The sequence below is a fragment of the Grus americana genome, chromosome 20 (assembly GCF_028858705.1).
Source record: "Grus americana isolate bGruAme1 chromosome 20, bGruAme1.mat, whole genome shotgun sequence".
Classification (NCBI taxonomy): domain Eukaryota; kingdom Metazoa; phylum Chordata; class Aves; order Gruiformes; family Gruidae; genus Grus; species Grus americana.
Window position 1 is genome coordinate 5,471,224 of NC_072871.1, and position 19,076 is coordinate 5,490,299.

Here is a 19,076-nt window from a genome sequence, read left to right on the forward strand (position 1 = left end):
AGGGAAAAGCTCTGCCTTCAAAGAGCTTGTGGTCTAAATGCATGTGTGGTAGAAGGAAGGGATGTTTATGCCCCTCACATTACGTGAGGGCTTCTGAGTCACAGAAGTGACCGAGGAGGAGGTTGCTAGAGGTGGGAAGTACACCCTGGCCTCTTGGACCCTCTTCTTGCCAGGATCATCTTTTGTCTTGCTGCCTGCCTTGTTTCAATGAAAATGTTTTCTATCTCAGCCTTTATTAAGAAGCTGCATCATAAAACTTTCTTTGCCCCCCCTTTTTTTTGCCACATGCTTTTTAATTGAAGCTGGTCTTAGAAATATCTGACTTAAGGAAATCCCACATATAGGGAAGTAGAGGCAGGGTCTCTGTGTTCGCTTAGTGCCCAGTTGCGTTGGGTCACAGGAAGGACCCTGCCTAGAGCAGAGGGGTTGACTTGTGTTGGAGGCTCCCTTCTGTAATCTCTCACCAGTAATGTCACTGTTAGTCTCTGCTGCTATTGCTATTTTTAGGCTGTGACATTTATTTAGAGGCTTTCTCTGGTTGCTTACTGTTCTTTTTCCATCCATTAGATTTTGACTTCATTAAAAACCTCCATCATCATCTTCAGACAAAAGCGTCTTACTGCCGTGACCAGAAACATAAGCAGCCTCCCTGAATCTTGTATTTATTGTCTATGTCTGTCAGTCTGAAAGTTTGCCTCTTGCCATTCTTGAAACATTTCCAGACCATGGTTGTATGCAGTCTGCCTCTGCAGATCCTTATTCATAGCTTGGTCACCTCCCAAGTAACAGAGTTCCCCTCTCTGCTGGATGTTGAAGATGGAATTACAAGGGTGAACTTAGCAAACTAGTTGGGGATGACAGTCCAGCCACCGTGCAGCAACCTTTTCCCTTACAGCAGAGAGTCCCAGCCTACCAAAGGCCGAATCTTGTATGAAGATGTCAGGTGGATTCTCTGGAAAGCGGTTTCTAATAAATCCATTTAGAAATGGAGACTTTTCCCAAAGGGATGTGAGGGATTATTGCAGAAGTGCAGTAGTGTCCCATTACATGGCCAGAGTGGAGGGGTATAAGTGTACTGGCTCTCTCCTCTTCTCCTCCACCATGGTTTTCAGAAAGCTGATAAACAGAGAGTTAAACTTCATATTTAAAAAAAAAAAAAAAAAAAAAAAGAAAAGAAAAAAAGGGGAAAAAAAGGAAAAAAGGAAAAAAAAAAGAAAAAAAAAGAAAAACCCTAGACATTTGGCAGCATCTGAAATGCTGGGTCAGCAGGGGCAGAGAGTGGCAAACCTCACTGCTCCATGCTGACAGTAATCAGTAACCTTTCATAATTAGTAATTCCTGGCAGATGAGAGCAGCCCTGGGGGCCTCACACCTTCCATCTGCTGCTGCTCACAGACTAGCCCAGGTTTGAGGGGGAAAAGGGATTTCGAGAGTGTCCCACGTCCTCCCTGGCAAGGGACGGTCTCTTTCCTCCCATCGCAGCTCTGCAGAACTTGGCCTCTTCTGCACGTCCACGTGGAGCTGCCCGTGCTGTGCCCTGCCCTGGGAGCCCGCCGGGCTGTGGGAGCAGCCGTAGGTGCCAGTGTCGCAGGGATCATGACCCGTACTGCTCGTGCCTGGCCTGCCCCATCAGCTCCAGGCTGCAGTTCATCGTGCCTTTTTGATGAAGATTTAATTAGATGTCTCCTATTAAACCCATCTGTCTTGGTCGCGGCCCAAGTGTGTGGCCTTGTACAGGTTTGTCTTTTTTGTAGCTGAGAAGAACTCCCTTCACTCAACAGCAGTCAGATCAGATGCCGGTAAATCCCAAGCATGATGCCTGGGTGGCTGGCTGGTGCGTGTGGGCAGCCGGCATCTAACTGAGGCTGCCGCCCCGATCCACCTGGGAGAAGGTCCTCACTGCAATGCTGCATCTTTCAGAAAAGCCGCTACCATTCCCCTTTGCCATGAGAGGAGGAGGAACCTGCCTCAACACTGAGAGGGTTTTCCCCTTCCGTGAGAGGGTGTTTTTCACTGATTTTTGGACTTTCCTGTGTTGCCTTGTTCAATATTCTACAAGGTGCAGCTCGTTAATCCCAAATGCGTGCATCGCAGGTGGAGGCCAGGCATGAACTATAATAAGGGGCAACATCCCACTCCTCCAGCAGAAATCACATTGTCGTATCTAGCAGCTAGTCAGGCAAGTACAGAGCACATCAGTGCTAGCCAACCCCTTCTGCATCCCCCATAAAAGGTTGGTACCACAGAACTTAATGATGTTTTTTGCAGCTTCGGTTTTCCCACAAAATGGGTCATCCATCTGCTTCCATTTATATGTTTCATGGAGGTAAGGAGAGGGGACAGAGAGGGTTGCATCTGCTCTTATAGGGAGAAGCAGAATTACTGTATAACCCTGAAATAAAGCGTAGTCTTGAGAAGGCCACATGATGTGATGAGTACAGAGGAAAGGTGGAGGAAGTGGAGGAAATCCTAGCTACTTGTTCATATAAAGGAGTTTTATGAATCAGGACATCTGTAACTGGTGAAGGACACAGCTCAGTAAAATACCTCTGGTAGTTTTGCAGTGTTAGCTCCCCTTATATTGCCAAGCAGAAAGTATTGGAAAAAGAGATGTCCAATCGAGAGCAAAATTAAGTGGTTTTTTTTTTTTTTTTTACAGAGACCTCCTCTGCATCCTACAGACAGCAAACCCACTTCCCTCGTAGCCCCTTTCTGTGCGGTGTTGCATTCAGAAGGGCCTCAGGGTCTCTAAAGCTGCATTTCTTTTTATAGGTGAAACATGAAACAATATCCCATGGGCAGATCCTGTTTGTAATTTAGATTGTACTTTCCTCCCCCTCCTCATGAGCAAAGTCATTGCAGTCCCTTTTCGTCATCTCGACATGACTTGTTTTTTTAATAAGAAACATTCCTGACCTCTTTCCTCCTTAGTTCTTCCCCTCACATTAAGGAGACACACCCTGAGTCACAGTTCCAGATTTACTGTGCTCGAGGCAGGTGAAAGGGGATGCCTGAGTCCTCGGTTTCGGTTTAAGATATTAACGGCCATTGCAGATGGATCGTTCATGCCGTGACATTTTGCTGGGCTATTGCAGTAGCATGGTAACATCTTGTGTGGAGCCTAGCTAAAGAGAAGAGATGTGTTTTGTCTTTCCTGCTTCCTTCTTACCCTCTCTAATGCCCGTTTCTCAGGGGTGTTTGAAAACTCTTTTCTCTGTCGTGCAGTCGCTATCCCATTTTGGATAAAGGTTTGTTCCTGCCTTTTGCTATGCTCAGGAAACTCTTTTCTTATAGTAGTCATTTTTTAATGTCCAAGTATTTCTTCCAAAACAATGTTTCGATGTCCACTTATACTGTCCAGGTAGAAAACTACTTAATTAAAAAAAAAAAAAAAATTTTTTTTTTTTTAACCCTCAGCATAGATGATAAAGACAAGGAGTTTTCAGAGCAAACCTCTCACTTTCAAGAAAAACCATTTTCCTGCTGTCTTCTGGTAGGAGCCAGAATTAGAGTTGCCTGCTGATTTCAGTGTTTTAAGCCTTGGACTAGATAAAATAAGTAGAAAATTCAAAGATGATGAGAGAAATCTGGCAATGGCAGGAAAAGGAGCTGGGTCATACAGTAGGTTTTTTTACCATCTCTATCGTATCTAATACTTGGGTTCATCCAAACTGAAGCTGTGTAAATAGCTGATGGTTCCCATTTGTTTGCATTGCCAAAAAAAAAAAGGATAGATGGAAAATAGTTTAGATGAAGCAAAATGTTGGTTATTTGACTCAAATTAAAATATTTTAGGTCAAAACCCAAATGAGTAAAATCAATTTAACTTTTTTTAAGAGAAACATTTCAATTTTGCTATATAAAAGATTTGTTTTGAAGATGGTTCAGTGAAATGTTCTGGGAACATTTACCAAAACATTTAGGCAAATTTAGCATGAATCCATGAAATGTTTCCATCATTAAATCTGCATAGTTCTTAATTATTTTTCTTCTGAAAACGTTGTCTCCAAAAAGTCTTTCCCAACTCAAGCCTTAACCGTTCACAATTTCATTATCCCCTGCATGTTACTGAAGTAGAATTATTTCAACTCTCTGATAACAAGTGGGTGGTTTTTGCCTGAGTGGAAGGAGACTTCCTCTGTCATCTCTTTGTAGACTTTGGCTCTGTCGCAGGAGTCCATATGTCTTCCATGTGGACTATGTTTAAACATATAGCTCTCTTGTATGGCTTGTTCCCTTACTAGGAAGCCAAGTTTAGAGGCTTGTGCTGTGCATGGGACAGAGTTCCTCTGATAGTTATTTCTGTTGGGTCTTGTCAGTGAACCAAGTTTTTACAGTCATTCCTTCTGTGACTTCCCAAGTAGAATTTTCCTTTCTGTGCCCCATCATTGACTCATCCTTTGTTTAAGTAAATCCCTAAATAAAAGAGGTTGGAAGGGACATCGGGAGGTCATCTGATCCAACAGCCTGCTCACAGCAGGGCTAAGAGGCAAGCCCACCACTCCTAAGAAAACCTTCAGGGAGACTTATTTCTACCCAGGGAGTCAGAATCTGTTTGGCTGGTCCAAAGAGGAGAAAGAAAGATAGCTTGGTTGGGAAATATTGTCAATGATGGTGTGCTCAAAGATGGGATCCCCATCCCAATGAACACCAGCCTACCCCTCCCAGGGAATCTCAGCCTAGATATTGGCAGTGAGATGGTACTAAAGCATAACTGGAAGTTACTTTTATTTTCTTATAGAAGAGGATTGGTCTTTGATGCCAGCACTAGGATACGTTCACAGAAGCCCCAAGTATTGTTTTCTTTTCTATAGAGCTTTATAAGAGAAAAGGGTCATTCATTGAAAACTAAACTAGCTCTTCTGTTCAGCTGAATTTTAACACTTCACCACCTTCACGGTTGCTGTTAGCCAGAGGAATGTAGTCTCTCTTCTTGCAGCTTCTATAGAAATACAATGCTTGGGAATTCATATTTTTCTCTCTCCTGCAGTTTCACTTCTCACTTTAGAATCAATGTTGGGAAATGCATACTTCATTCAGGATTGTTGTTACAGTTAATATGAACTACAGTTTGCCAGCAGTTCAGATTTGAGTGGAGCTAGTGATGAGACTTTTGCTGTACAATGCACCGTCTAGCATCTACCTGGGCGTTTTGGCCATTGCTGTTGCCTATTTTAACTCTCTGGTGATGTGTATCCAGGGTGATCAGGGAGGAGCAGGTGTTCCAGGAGATATCGGCTTCCAAGGAGACAAGGTAATTGTTTTTCTTTTCTCCATCATTTTTTTCCCTTACATAGTAGTACGCGTGGCCACCAGCTTCCTCGGCTCATCTTGAGCCACGATGAGCTGGAACTAGCTGTATCCTGCTGTCAGGCTCCCCTGCTCGGATAGTTCTCATTTGGGGTATGCTATGCTTTTCTAAAATTCATGTCAATATATGGATTTTGCTGTTACCCATAATAAAAGCGGTTCTACTGAGGGCTTTCTATAAAAGGAGCCGTATTTTCATGCAGAAATTGGAAGTGATGGGATGAGATCGATGGGGGTGGATGGGAATGTGTGTGGTCCAACGGCTGCAGGCTCGGAGGTTTCGTCTGCTTGGTGCAGCAACTTAAACCCTGACCCAGTGAAGCACTTAACGCCATGCATAACTTTTAAGCAAATGACTTCTCCCCTGTGACTACAATATGATACTGCCTTCAGCTGGCTAATGGTGTACTTAGCACTGCACCGTGGCCTACGTGGCTCTGAGCCACAGCTAACTGCAACAGCTTGTGTGTTCAGGGCTAAATTCAGCCCCAGCTTTAGCAGAAACATCTCACTGTCCCAGCTCCTTGCAGGCTGAGTTTAGCCCTTAAAAAGTGCTTCTTTCTCTGCTGCAGAAGCTGGAGCTGCAGCCTGGGGAATTGGCATTTTTTGATGCTTCATTGTGTTTTCTGAAAAAATGTCTCTCTCTCTCTCAGGGCAGCCAGGGTTTGCCTGGGGTCCCTGGGGCACGAGGCAAAGCAGGTCCCCTGGTAAGTAACCAAGCGTCCTCTGCTTCCTCATCTCCCTTTCTAAAGGTTCGGTGCCCAGCTGGAAAGAAGCTTGGCCAGGGTGTGCTATTCGAAACAGGAGAGCCAATAGCCAGCTCACTTTTCTCCATGTTTTTCTGATTTCCGCAGGGAAAAGTCGGAGACAAAGGTCCGGTCGGCTTTCCAGGACCACCCGGCCCTGAGGTATGTCCCACCACCTCCTTCTCACATCTTTCCTTTCTTTGGTAACTTCTGCAACCTCCTTTCTTCAGCAAACCCACACGGTAACACCTCTCGCCCGTCTCGTTTTGCCTCTGCAGCAGTAGTTATTCGATGTCTGCAGCTTGCTGCCCCAGAGGATCGGCTCTCTGATAAACACCCATGCGGCATTTGAGGGACTTTTAGAGACGCCAATCTCCTTCCCCTGCTGGCGGTTTTTAGCTCTTGAGCTGTGTACAGACAGACCCACAGAGGGTTTTGATTAGGAGGCATATGCATATAGCTGCTGCTAATTCATACGGAAAGCAGGAGCCAAACGCTGCCTCCCACATGGGCACCCAGCCCGACGGAGGGAGGGGACGGCTGCTACTGCTCACCATGACACCTGAGCTCTGATACACTTACCAACCCAGAACTGGGTGTTCTGGGGTCAGAGCCTTTGCTAGCAACAGGCAGATGGGTTGGTTTAGGACAATGACACACCAGGGCTCCAAAAATGCCGAGGCAGAAAGAGTTTTGCTGTGTTGTAGGATTTACTGTTATGTAATGAATTGAGGTCCACTTTTCTTCAAACTGGGAGACGGGGCAAACCGTCCATCCTGTACCCTCTGACCACCCTGCACGCAGATTTCCTGATCTCCAGCTACCATGCTGATCTTCCCATGCAAGTCCTATATGTTATTCTGCTCTTGTTCGGAAAGGTCAGTCCCCAAAGGTTGTCTCGAACCTGGCAAACAGCATGCCACAACCTGTCACCTCTCCCCATCTTTCCTTTTTTTTTTTTTTTTTTTTTGTAACACCTTGGCAGGCACTCACTGCAAAGCAGAACATCCTGTCATTTTGCAGAGGGAAGATCTCAAGCCTAGAAAAGTAAAGGGAGCTTCCAAAAGATGTGAGAAACACCAGTGATGCACTGGAATAGAGCCCCAGACTGTCTCCCAGCCACCGGCCAGTCTCTGTGGACGCTGGTCTTTTTACTCACCATGTGGTTCTCTGGCGCTTTTTGTTCTTCAACTGCTTTTGCAGGGCAGAACACTCATTTCTTAAATCTTGCATCTCCACCTACCCTCGTCTTTTTGGCCTGGAGCTTCACTTCTCTGCTAGGGTATGATGGAACACGAGTGGTGGGGAGGTAGGGAGGATCAAAATGGGTTCACGTCCCATTCTGCATCTCACTTTTCCTGGTTTTTTCCTTCCACTTTTTGTCATAGATATCATGGAGGGTTTTTTCGGTTTTTTCAGTTTTTCCCCCACAAAATACCGTTTCAAGTAGAAAAAGACTCTTACTGCCCTTACCAAAAAAATTGTCACAGTGCTGCCTTAAATGCAGGATGAGCTTCCCCCAGCACATTGTCACTTTTCTCCTTCATAAGCAACCAGACGACGTCTGTAAGATGCTAGAGAGCCACTTCCAGCAGAACTGATGGTCTGTTTTCCCTTCATCAGTGTTCTGGTATTTTCCTGGGTCTGGAAGGGCTCTCGGTTGAGTGCTGCCACTTAGCAATCGTTCCTCTTTGTTGCTATTGGAAATAACCACAGATTCCTTTGTTTCCTCAGCAAAGGGCTGGTGGGTGGAAAGGAGTCGCTGCCTGGCTGAAGGCAGCAGCTAACGAGCGTGTCAGCACCTTTCCTAATTCCTCGCCTGCTTCCCTTTGTCGCTGAGGCGTGCAGTTCGTTTCTCGGAGCAGTGAGATTATGCGCTGACTCATAAAGATTAATTAAAACCCAAATTGCCGTTTTTAGCTGTGTGATGACAGGGAGGCCCTCACAGCAATAAATCTTCTAAGAAGATGGACCTAAAGGGAACTGCTGGGAAAGGCTGCTCTTGAATCAAACCAATAGCGCTGCTCCCATTGTCGTGTTTCGTTCCCCCTAGAAGCCGTGCGGTGGCCCACACACGGACACTGCCAGCACGTAACAAATGTCTCGGCCCTTAGCCTTTAATTAAGACTCTCACAGAGGCTGTCTCTCTGAACCTGGCTGCAAAAGTCCACCTATGCACCCTGACTATTTCTCATTTTCTTCAGGGCTTCCCAGGTGACATTGGGCCACCAGGAGAAAATGGTCCTGAAGGCCTGAAGGTGAGTGGAGCGGAGATTGAAGCTCTGTGTGGGGTGGGAAGCAGCCAGGGAAAACAAAGTAGTCGGAAGGGGGAGAGAGAAAGCCCTGGAGATTCCTAAATATTGTCCTGGCCAGCCTTTCAGCTTGGTCTGTTTGGCTTGAGGTCCCTCCAAGTGCGGAGTTTTCTTTTTTCAATTTTTTTTCTGTAACAAATTGACATTGGATGATATCCCGTGGCTGTGAAAGAGACTTTCTCATTTTAATTACCCTTCTGAACTTATGTTTCTATTTTCTGAGTATCTTTTCCTTTGGCTGTTTCTCAGGGAAAGCCAGGAGCACGAGGTTTACCTGGGCCGAGAGGACTGCCTGGACAAGAGGTGAGTGTCCTCAGACCAAAAGGAGATTGGATTTAGGAATGATGTTCAATTTTGAAAATTAATGCATGCTGAAATGCTGCCTGCGACTTGAAATCCTCTGGTCCCTCTGAATCTGGAAGCAAATATTTATTTATATTCAGTGATCAGAGCCCTGCAGAAGAGGAACTTCCACTAAGTTGCGGTCCTGCGATCTTTGCTTCCAGTCACCGCTGGCATCTGCTGACCCTAAGCTCTGCATTGGCTTTTCTTTTAAAGTCTGTTCCCCCACACCCACGCACACCCAGAGCGGGTGTTAATGCCCTTTTCCCTGCACACCCCCTTTGCGCAGGCATGCCCTGACCTGGCTTTTGCTTTCTGCTCCTTTTAATTGTGTTCCCTTTCAACTGTGAGACCTGCAGACTCCGCGCTCTCACACAGAGCAATATCCTTTTGTAAAAAGAGTTCGCAAATTGAAACGGCTGTTCTGCAAAGATTCGTTTGCCCCAGCATCTCGGACCTTGCAGCTTTCTCTCATCGCTTCATGTGAAAACCTGAAGCTTCATTCCACTCACGGTCACTAAGAAGGGACAATCGTCATTGATTTAATTGCCCTGGAGCAGCAAATAATTTATAATGGCAGCAGAGAAGGCCTGAGTGCCCTCTGTTTATCCTGTTGTAATTCCAGTGACTTCAGTGTAGTTTCTTCTCATTTAGGCCAGTGTAAGCTGTTTGTCCAGAGTCATGAGGCGTTGTGCAAATAATACTCAGTGCATGCATGGGCAGGAGCTCGGTCTAATAGCACTAATAATTCTTAACTTTTTCTGGGAATTCTTTTGCTTGCTTTCTAAATGGGATTAATGCAAATTAGCTCATTTATTTGCACTGAAATAGGAAAAAAAAATATTCTAGGCAATTTACAAAGGGAATCGAAGCCCTGCATTCCAGGTTCAGGCAGGCATGACCAAGCTGCCTTCAATTTACTCTCGTTAGTGAGAGTAAAAGCAAGACTGAAGACGTGGACATGGACTTTGACGTAAGCTGAAGGACTTTGAATGTGCACCAGACCACACCACTGTGCCTTTTCTGCTGCCGTTACCCGAGGCGATAGGTCAAGGCGGTGGATTACATCTTCTGTAGAAACGTGGCATGTTGTGGGTGGTTTGTCGGAGCCCATTGAGCTGGGTTCCTGACTTCCAGTCCCATCTTCAGCCTGCCAGCTCGTGCCACTTCATTACCACAGCTGACCACCTAAATGAGAACAGCCAGAACTGTGGCTGCCAAGGGCGCTTTTAATTTCTCTCTTGGCAGTTGGTTTTAGACACTTGAGATAATTTTTGTGAAGCTTAATTGAAGGTCTCCTAGAAGCTGTAGATCTGATCCTATCACATTAGAAATTGGTGTAGAGCCAAGGGAGAGGACCGAGTCCAATTGCTGTGTGAGGTTTTGAGATAGCTCCATCTTGCAGCATGTGTAGTCCCATTTGAAAGCAAAAGGGAAACCTTCATACAGTTGCCAAATGGTTCTGTGGGAAATTTTGCAACACCCTTTTTGTGGGGCAAAGAAATAAAGAAAGAAAAAGTGTAGAGAGCTCTACAGCATTCGTATCCCTGCCAAAGCAAATGAAGCAGAGGCATGTGAGCACATCCAGGGTACCCTATGGGCCAAATCCAGCCCACGATAGGCCCAATCAACTGGTGTTGACTTTGGTCAAATTTTGGATGGCCTCTACTGACAGGACTTGGCTTTAGATTTTTTTTTCCTGACATGGGGAAGGGAGATGAGAAACCTCAGAGATGCTGCTGAGCTGCCTGCTCTAAGATTCAGGACTCAGTTGTTAAAATGTGACAGCTGAGCACACAGCCTGTGTTTAACTGCTGCTCATACTGCAGATCTTTCATTCTTGCTGCATGGTGAGTCCTAATTTTGTCACTACTTTGCCTTTTATTTTTTATTTCTTTTCACCTCAGGGAGATGAAGGACCCTTAGGACCACCAGGGGTCCCTGGTCCAGAGGTAGGTTTCTGTCATTTACTCAGTTACTACCAGTTCTGTTGACCTTGCAATGAAATTGTAGTTAAATTAAAACTTCAGACCTCCTGGTTTGGGGAGTGATGTGCCCTTCTGAGAAATATTGTCTTGTCCATGGCTTGATCCAACTGCTTGATCCTGGATGGCTGAAAATCAACAAAGTGTCTTGCACAGGGTGTTGAGTGGGACTCTTAATTTTATAACTTGCTTAAAGTCTCAGTCCTTGAAAAATGTTTAAATAGTTCATCCTCAAGATAAAGCACACTGACTGGAGACCATCTCTGTAACCAGCCCTGATGTTTCTTCCTTGATTTATAGTATTTTTCAATCAGTAGAGGGAAAAGCAAGAAAAAAGACCGGACAGTGAGAGAGAATCCTTTTTGACCTCTATATCACCCTGAACACAGTGATGTATCACAGAAACACAGTTAGAAGAAGGAAAAAGAATATTGTCATATCTGTGAGCTTGCCAGCTCAGGATTTTGTAATGGTTATGTACCTAATTGTCATTGTCTTGAAAATTGGTAACTGTGCTAGAGCTTCTAGGTGGATCAGAAAATAAATGTTTTCTCTTGCATTTCCTCCCCCATTCTGGTAGACACTTTTATTCCTTTCTGGAGCAACATAATAAATTTAGTTACTCCAGTGCCTGGGACAGCACCATAAGTGTTCTTCTAGCCAAAGGGAAGGCTCAACACGAACCTTTTGGTCTGCAGGTTTATTTCTGCTTCTCTGTGGCTGTGAATGTCAGCCTGGCTTCCCCCACTGCAGGGACAGTCCTACTCCCAGATCCTCTCTGGATGCCAGGGATGGAGCCCATAAGAAGCGTACCTGGCCAAGTCCCTGCCAACACTAGGAAAGTACCATCTTTGAATGCTCAGGCTGCTGGCGTCCTTGCTGGCATTGCTACAGGAAAACTGCGGGAAATAGAATAAATCCAGCTGAATGCGGCACATAATAAACTAAAGGGTAGCAACAAAGCCCTTGGCTTGGTTGATTATAGTCCACACATGATGTTTCTGATGTGATGTTTAAGTAATGGAAGCAAGCTGGAGGGTCAGAAATGGGCTGAACCTTGGAGTAGCTGTCTAGACATGTTCCCCATGGATCAAACCCGGTGTCGCTCGAGACACAGAGCTTTCCTTTTGTGTTGCCTTGGCCTCAGTAAGGGCTGCTACATCTCTAGCACCCTGAATTCCCTGGGAGCATTGCCTGTAAGCTGCACCGTATAGGTTCACAGATATGCTGCCGTGCCCAAGGGCAGCTGTGAGCTTTTTATGTTTATTGTTCTTCCATGTATTTCAGGGTCGATCTGGCCGGAAGGGATTTCCAGGAAGACCTGGTCCCGATGGTCTGAAGGTGAGGAAAGAGTTTGTTCATCATCTGAGAAGCAGTGGGTGGAAGGGGGAAAGGGAGAGGGAAGTATCTTCTGTCAACGTTACCATGCTCCAAGCCTAGGGTATTCGTTCCAGAAAGGACAAGGGGAACAGGGGATTTCTCTTTTTCTCTGAATTTTGGGGTCTCTCCTTCTGCTTGGTTTCTTTAGCAAAAAGAATGATGGTGCATTTTTTAAGCTATGTGCTTTATTATAAACAAGTGTGTTCCTCCTTTGATATTAACCAACCCCATCTTCTCATCTTATTTTCCATTGCTGCTCCACGTTTTTGTTCTAAAACAATGCACATCATTCCTATCTTTGCTGCCTAATTAGCAGCAGGAGCCATCCCAGGGCAGTCTGCTCCACAAACCCACACTCAAAAGGAAAGAGGAAGCCCAACAAAAACGATCTCTTCAAACAGTAAATAGCAAAAATGTGGTCTGGCAGCACATCTGGAGTAGCTGCCTACTGAGAAAATACAGCTGCTGTTACCTGGAGACAATGCTGGTTAGCAGTGACTCTGGCCTCTGGATGGCCTGTCCAGGGGCACTCCACCGGCCTTCGGCTGCTGCCACGGCTGCCCTTATCCCTGGTGGGTTTGAAATTCTCCTCCTCCGCTTCCTGCTTTTCTCTTCACCCCTCATTTTTGTCGTTCTCTGAATTTCTGTCATCCTGCACTGGCATTTAGCTCGTGTGGGTTCTTTCTGTGATTTTCACGTGGATGCTCCGTGTGACAGTAACATGCCCATGTTTGAGACTTTGCAAGAGCAGAGTCAGGGTGCAGCATTGCCTGGGTTGTCTTTATTCATGTGACACTTCCACCAGCAGGTGAATTTTCTGGATCCCTTCTACTCTGTCATTCAGGAACTATACCTTCCCATGGTGTCCGCACTCTTCCTTCCCCTAGATGCTCCTCAAATCCTTTGGTTAGTCATGGTCCTTTCCTACTCTCTTCCTGCTGCTGCTGTGTTTCTGTCTTCGTCTGTCTGTTTTACTTAGTCTTTCAGATTGAAATGTTATGGGTCAGAAACACCTCAACTTCAGGAGCATCCCTGATGCCTTATTAAACATGGGGATAAAGCAACCAGGACTAGGCTGTGCCACAGGAAAGTAGACAGTTCATGTTTCAACATCCGAGTTTGGTTTTGTGAAGGTTATTTTACCACAGCAGGACCAGCTGCTTTTGGGGCACTTCAGAACAGCAAGCGTTTGCTCCATGTTTGTGTCAGCTGCGTTTCTTGCTTTGGATTATCTATCAAGTCACAATGGGTTTTGTAAGATGATGTTTCTTGCAGATTTTCCATGATTCACACACGGCAGCCCAAATTCTGGGTGTAGAAAGAATCATGTGGTCTGACTGGGAGCACCAAGTAACCGGTGTGCCTTGTGTCTCCTTGTCCTGCAGGGTGAGCCAGGAAACCGAGGCCGACCGGGGAAAGTTGGTGAGCAGGTAAACTTTGTTTTCCTTGTCTGCTTGACTATCTCCTATGTACAGTGTCTCCTAGATGACCAGAATGCAGGCAGAGGACAGTGGCCAGGGTCTTCTGGCCACCTCAAACCTGTCCATAGTCCTGGTGCTCTTAGTCTGGCTGAAGGTCTTGGTGAACAGCACTGGCAGTGACCATGATGTCTGTTTTAAACTGGAGGTTTTTCCATAGGCAGAGCGCTCTGATAAAGTCACAGTTCAGGTGGCTGTGCTGTCAGTACTGGCAGCAGCACAGCACATACAGCCAGCTGTGCTTCTCAAGGAGGCAAAGTCATGGTCAGGAAAGAGATTATGCATTTCTGTGTATTCCTTTTATCCCTAAAAGGGCAATTTCCAGTCTTTGCCTATGTAGGTTTTAAGGGTAGGAATCTCTGCTTTGGGTGCTGTGCTGCTTTGACTCCCACTGCATTTTTTTGGGGAGCAGAGGAGACAGCAGCTGAAGAAACCAGACCCTGCGGAAGAGAGGCACTGAGCTGCATTTTGTTGTACCACCAAGAGAGAACGTTCTGCTGGGGTAGCAGGGGACATGCATCATCCCTCTAGGCTTCAGGGGAACCACAGGCATCAAGGAAAAAGAAACAATTGTTCCCATGTCTCTGTGATTGAAACCAACCAACTTGTCCACCACCAACCCTGAAATTGCAGCCATGGAGCCTCCAACATGTTCTGTGCTTTCCTACATGACCACACCAAGCTGGCTGCAGCAGCTGGCCCTGGCAAAGAGGGTGTTGCTTCTCAGCACCACTGTCCTTCCCAGCACTTTCCTTGCCAAATGGTCAGCTAGTTTGGGTTGGTTTAGCTTGTCAGCCTCTCTGGCTCTTCTTTCCTCTGTATGCAACAGCTGGGGGTCGCTTCTTCCATGGGTTTCTGACCAAGCAAGTCCAAAAAACCAAGGTGGATCCTCTTCAGGACCAGCAATCTGATGAGTCTCAGTATATATCAAGGACAGCTATTTCTATTTGGAAATTGGAGCCATTTCTATATTGTGGTTAATAATTTACTCCATGAACAACAACAGCGGAAGAAGCAAAGTTGTTCCACACATCTGAGTTCTAGTTGCAGCTTCATCAGATTCTGCACGATCTCAGGCAACACCTGCCAGTGCTCTGTGCCTCAGTTTCCCCTTCAGTGGAGGGCCTGAGACAGCTCTGAACAGTGCTTACCACAATCCCTCCTGTTCTCAGGTGGCACTTACAGCTACTGTTGAAGTACAGTTAAAAATGAATATTTAGAAGTACTTTCAGATCCTTAACACAATGTTGTCCTTTAAGGACAAAGCATCGTTAGGATTATTATTCTTTGATGTCCCTCAGGACGGACCTTGGATGAAAACTGTAGGCACTGTTCACCAGAAAGAAAACACAGCTGGCCTCCGCTGACACTGAAACCAGCACAGTGGTATGAAAGCTGCCTCTATTATTCTTAGTCAATTAGTCTCTGTCTAGAAATATCACCCAGAAAGAATTTCCATAACAGTCAAGTCATTAGAACAAAAATGTCGCACCAGATTAGTGAGAAATAACCTCCTTTCCCATCACACCTTTGCTGAACGATGATGGAGTGTTGGGTTTTTATTCCTCCCTCCACCTCAGCTTCAGCGTTTGGTGTTGGGGCTGGATTGGTTTTTGGCAGAGCTTTGAGAGGTCGGGCTACCAAGGTCCCTTGGCCCTGCAAGACACCTTCACCTCACCCCTGTTTCCTCTTGTGGAGGCCTTGGTGTTTTCTGTTCCGTGGGCATAATAGGAATGGTCAAACTTTTCAAACTTGCTGCTCTGCCCTCCGTACGGGTTCCCTCTGGGTGGAAACCTCAGTATAACAGCATGAGGAAATGATCAGCCATCCATCTCATTGGAGCTCTCTTCCCTTTCTTGGGGGCATCTGTTTAGGCAAACATGGGAGTTTCTGTAAGGTTTCCAGTGACACTTGAGCTCTCATTGGAAAAATGAGCTTTTAAGCCACAGGGCAGTCCCTGATGTGTTGTTTTTCCATTGCAAGGACACTGACTCGGGAAGTTCATTCATAAGTTGCTTGTTGTCTTCATATGCTGGAAGGACTCCAGCTGCTGGGCTCCCCTGTACCCTGGAAATGTGTGGTTTAACCCTTCCTTGCCAGTAGATGGAGGCAGAAGAATATGAAGAAGAATACGGGGCCTCTGCCCCAGGCCACCAGCCTTCCTGTTCCAGAGCTGGGAATGCAGAGCAGGAGGATGTCACTGAAATGTCCATGGTGAAGGTCAGACAGCCCTGCAGGAGAAGCAACACCCTGCAGCAGACAGGATAGCAAACTGGGGAAAGGTGCTGCAAGCCCATGGACCTCCCCTGCTCTGCACTAGAGGCTGAAAATACCAATGAAGAGTTGTGCCAGCTGGAAGAGGCTAAGGTTGAGCTACGTCCTTAATGGGAACAAGGAGGTCCTGTCATGGCAGGAACAGCTTTTGAATCCCTCCTCCTGTACAAGAAGTGACAGCCCTGCTTGCTCGCATGGCGATGTTAGGGTCAGCCGTGCACCCATCGCACGGTGCTGGGAAGGGCAGTCACTCCTCAACCCCTTGGGGTATCTGTTCCTTCGAGGGAGAAGCATGTTGTCCCAATATCAGATGTTCTAAAGTAATTTGTCAAAGGAAAGCAGCGCCATCGGTTATCTCCTTAATGTATTTTCCTTGCGGTGCTCTTTCAAGAGAGGGATGTGCTGTAGGATGGGGTCTGATATGCGGAGATACAGATTGACTTGACCAAGGTCAAATGGGTCACCAAGAACCGAGCGGGGAGTTGCACCAGCGTTTCCCACGTCTTAGAGCAGCGCCTTTCCCAATGCATTTACCTTCCCCTCCAGAGCGTCCTTCTGAGCTGCAGACCTCTCACGCGGGGATTTACGGGCACTGTAGTGTATTGCAGCCTCTTTGATCTGCCAAGGTGGTTTGTCGCGTGTCTCCACCTTTCCTTCCCTCGCTCCCCAGAGCCGTTGGGAACCCTGAGCCTGGTGCACAGGGGGTTAAACCGCGTGGCTTTGCTTTGCGGGTCAGAGCGTCCTCCCTTAAACTGTGATATTTACTGTTTTACTTTCCCTTTCTTTCATCTGAATGGGAGGATTGTACATTTACTCCCTCCCGTCCTTTGTCCCTGGTTTGTTTTGTTTTGAGTTCTAGCGAACCAGTAAAACAGAAAGGCCGTGATCGGTTCCTGCTGGGAGCGACTGGCGGTCCCGTCCCTGGGAGACCCTGCTCACGCTGGGCTCGCCTTTCGGTTGTTTCTCTCAAATGGGCTATGATTTATGCAAGGCTTCATTGCTGACTTGCTCTCTGTTGATGCAGCCAAGAGGGGGGGCTTAATTATGACAGGGCTGGACAATAAATGGGGAAAGCCAGACAGGAGTTAGGAATTACAACCCGCCGGTCCCCCCTCCTTTTCCTTCCCCCCAAGCCCCCAGCAACTTTTTAACAATCTCCATCCCTTTTCCGCCATGCCCTTGGCTGGGGAATACAGCAGACTGAATCATGAGCGACATGCTGAACTCCCCGTCTAATATAAATGTTTTACATTCTTTCCTGTATACTGTGGGCCTTTATCCGGGCAGCCACCGCTGCTGGGACTTCACGTGCATCATTACACACTCTGCCTGGAGTCGTGTGTGATGCAGGGCTTCTTTTCAACCCTGGGAACCTGGGAAAAACACGTTATGCCGCAGCCATTTTAGTGTAACGGCCACAATTCATGTCTGCTTTGATTTAATATTTGCCACCGGTGGCTTTTCTGGTTCTTAAAACCTAAATCTTTTGCTGCTTGTGTTCCCTTTAGTGTCTGTCCCATTTTGGCCGGTGGAGAATATCGCTACCCAATCTCCCCCAGTTGTTTCATATACTCCCAAGAATTTACTGAGATTTTTTTTGCCCAGACATATCTATCTCGATTTGTGTCTGCTTGCAGACACAGCGATGTTGGTTAATTTACCCCAGAGCAGACAGTATTGGTTGCAAACACTACAGAGCTACTGTGCTGGCAGCCGGCCACATCGCAGGGTCCCTGCTCTGCCATCTCGCTTCGGGCCCTGCTCGACCCTGGTCACGCCACGGGATGCTCCTCTTGCTGGGTACGCGGGGAGCTGCGACATCATCCCTTGAGCAGGAACCTGATGTACCAGCACAGTCAGAATTTCCCCTGGTTCTGGAGTGAAAACCGGGCCAGAAATTGTGGCTGTGCTCCCCCTCCATCCTGCCGCTTACCTGCACAGCGGTGCGGCGTTTGCCTCTCCCCCGCTGGCGTTGGCGGGTTTCTGCACAGGCTGTGACAACAAACAGCACATCTGTGACAGCGAGAGGGGTCTCGGGAGGGCATTGGGTTTGGGGGCTGCTTGGCGTGCTGCGATCGGTGCTCTGCAAACCATCCGTAGAGCAGCACCAGGTTGGCTGGGAAGCACAGCCATCACTTCGTGACCCAGATTCCTTGGAGACTTTTTAAGGTGGGAGCTGCTGCTGCTGTGGACACTGTGTCAGAAGCATTAGCCTTCAAGCCTGAGTTTGGATATGCAACGCCGTGCCCCAAGCCCCACAGAAGTGTTTCAGTCTTGTTCTGAATGGTAACAACATTTGCTGCAAGAGCAGGGATCTCTCTTCTTCTGCAGGGAAGACACCAGAAATATCTTAAAGAGAGCATCTTCCCAGGGAGAGAGAGAGTTCTGCAGTTTTTCTGAGAAATTGGAAATGAAGGAACAGATTTATTTTCTCTTGCTTTATTATCTTATTTTTGGCTAGCAATGCATTTCCTTGTTTCATCTCATTGCTTTACCATTCTCTCCTCTGCCTTAACATTTGCTGCCTTCGTGGCCTTGGGCTACTGGAAAACTTTGGTAACTGGATACAGTTATCAGCTGTGTATCTGCACTTGTGTCTAATTGAAGGGATAATTGATTCAGCAGCCTTCAGCAATGCCACCCAGTGGCAACCTTGCGTGTGCAGATACCGCAAATTTGCCTGCTCTCCCTTTGGTTCCTGCGTTGAGTCCAGTGCTGCTTTGCTCCCACGTGCGTCTTGTCCGTGCAGCCCGGCTGCAATGGCACGCTTGTGCACTGGGAGTGCCTCAGCTTTGGACGCAGCAAAGACCATTTCAGTGCTGATGTCAGAAGGGTTGGTGACATCGAGTCCCCAGTGGGATAGTAGAGCTTTTCTGGTAGTTTCCCATGATTAATCAATATTTCCATCATGGCACAGTGGCACGCCGGTTTCCTGGGACATCATCTCTGGATGAATTCCTAATGCAAGCATCTAACTCCAGGCTCCAATGTACCCACTGAGCTCTTTTGCTTCTCCCATGAGGTTTTTTTTCAGACCCTTCTCACCTGGACGTTGCTCCCATGCCAGAGTGCGACAAGAGCCGCTCAGAGCAGAGAGCGGTGGCTGCTCCCTGCAAGAGGCAAAGCCAGCTGAGCAGTGAGAGATGCTTTTGTTGATCCCATCAGCATGCCTCACTGAGGAGCTCCTGTCTCCAGTGATGTTCAAAGGATGGCATTTAATTGCACTATGTGAGGAATGTTAATGCATGA

General features: G+C 46.9%; 1 protein-coding gene across 1 annotated transcript in view; it reads left to right on the forward strand.

The window, feature by feature from the left end:
• LOC129215463 (collagen alpha-1(XXVII) chain-like) overlaps positions 1-19,076 on the forward strand; it is a 162,588-nt gene that overhangs the window by 78,900 nt on the left and 64,612 nt on the right. The window contains exons 18-25 of the mRNA XM_054848650.1: positions 5,201-5,254; positions 5,964-6,017; positions 6,165-6,218; positions 8,261-8,314; positions 8,618-8,671; positions 10,618-10,662; positions 11,983-12,036; positions 13,461-13,505. Coding sequence (XP_054704625.1) covers positions 5,201-5,254; positions 5,964-6,017; positions 6,165-6,218; positions 8,261-8,314; positions 8,618-8,671; positions 10,618-10,662; positions 11,983-12,036; positions 13,461-13,505 — 414 coding nt within the window. The remainder of the gene's footprint in view (positions 1-5,200; positions 5,255-5,963; positions 6,018-6,164; positions 6,219-8,260; positions 8,315-8,617; positions 8,672-10,617; positions 10,663-11,982; positions 12,037-13,460; positions 13,506-19,076) is intronic.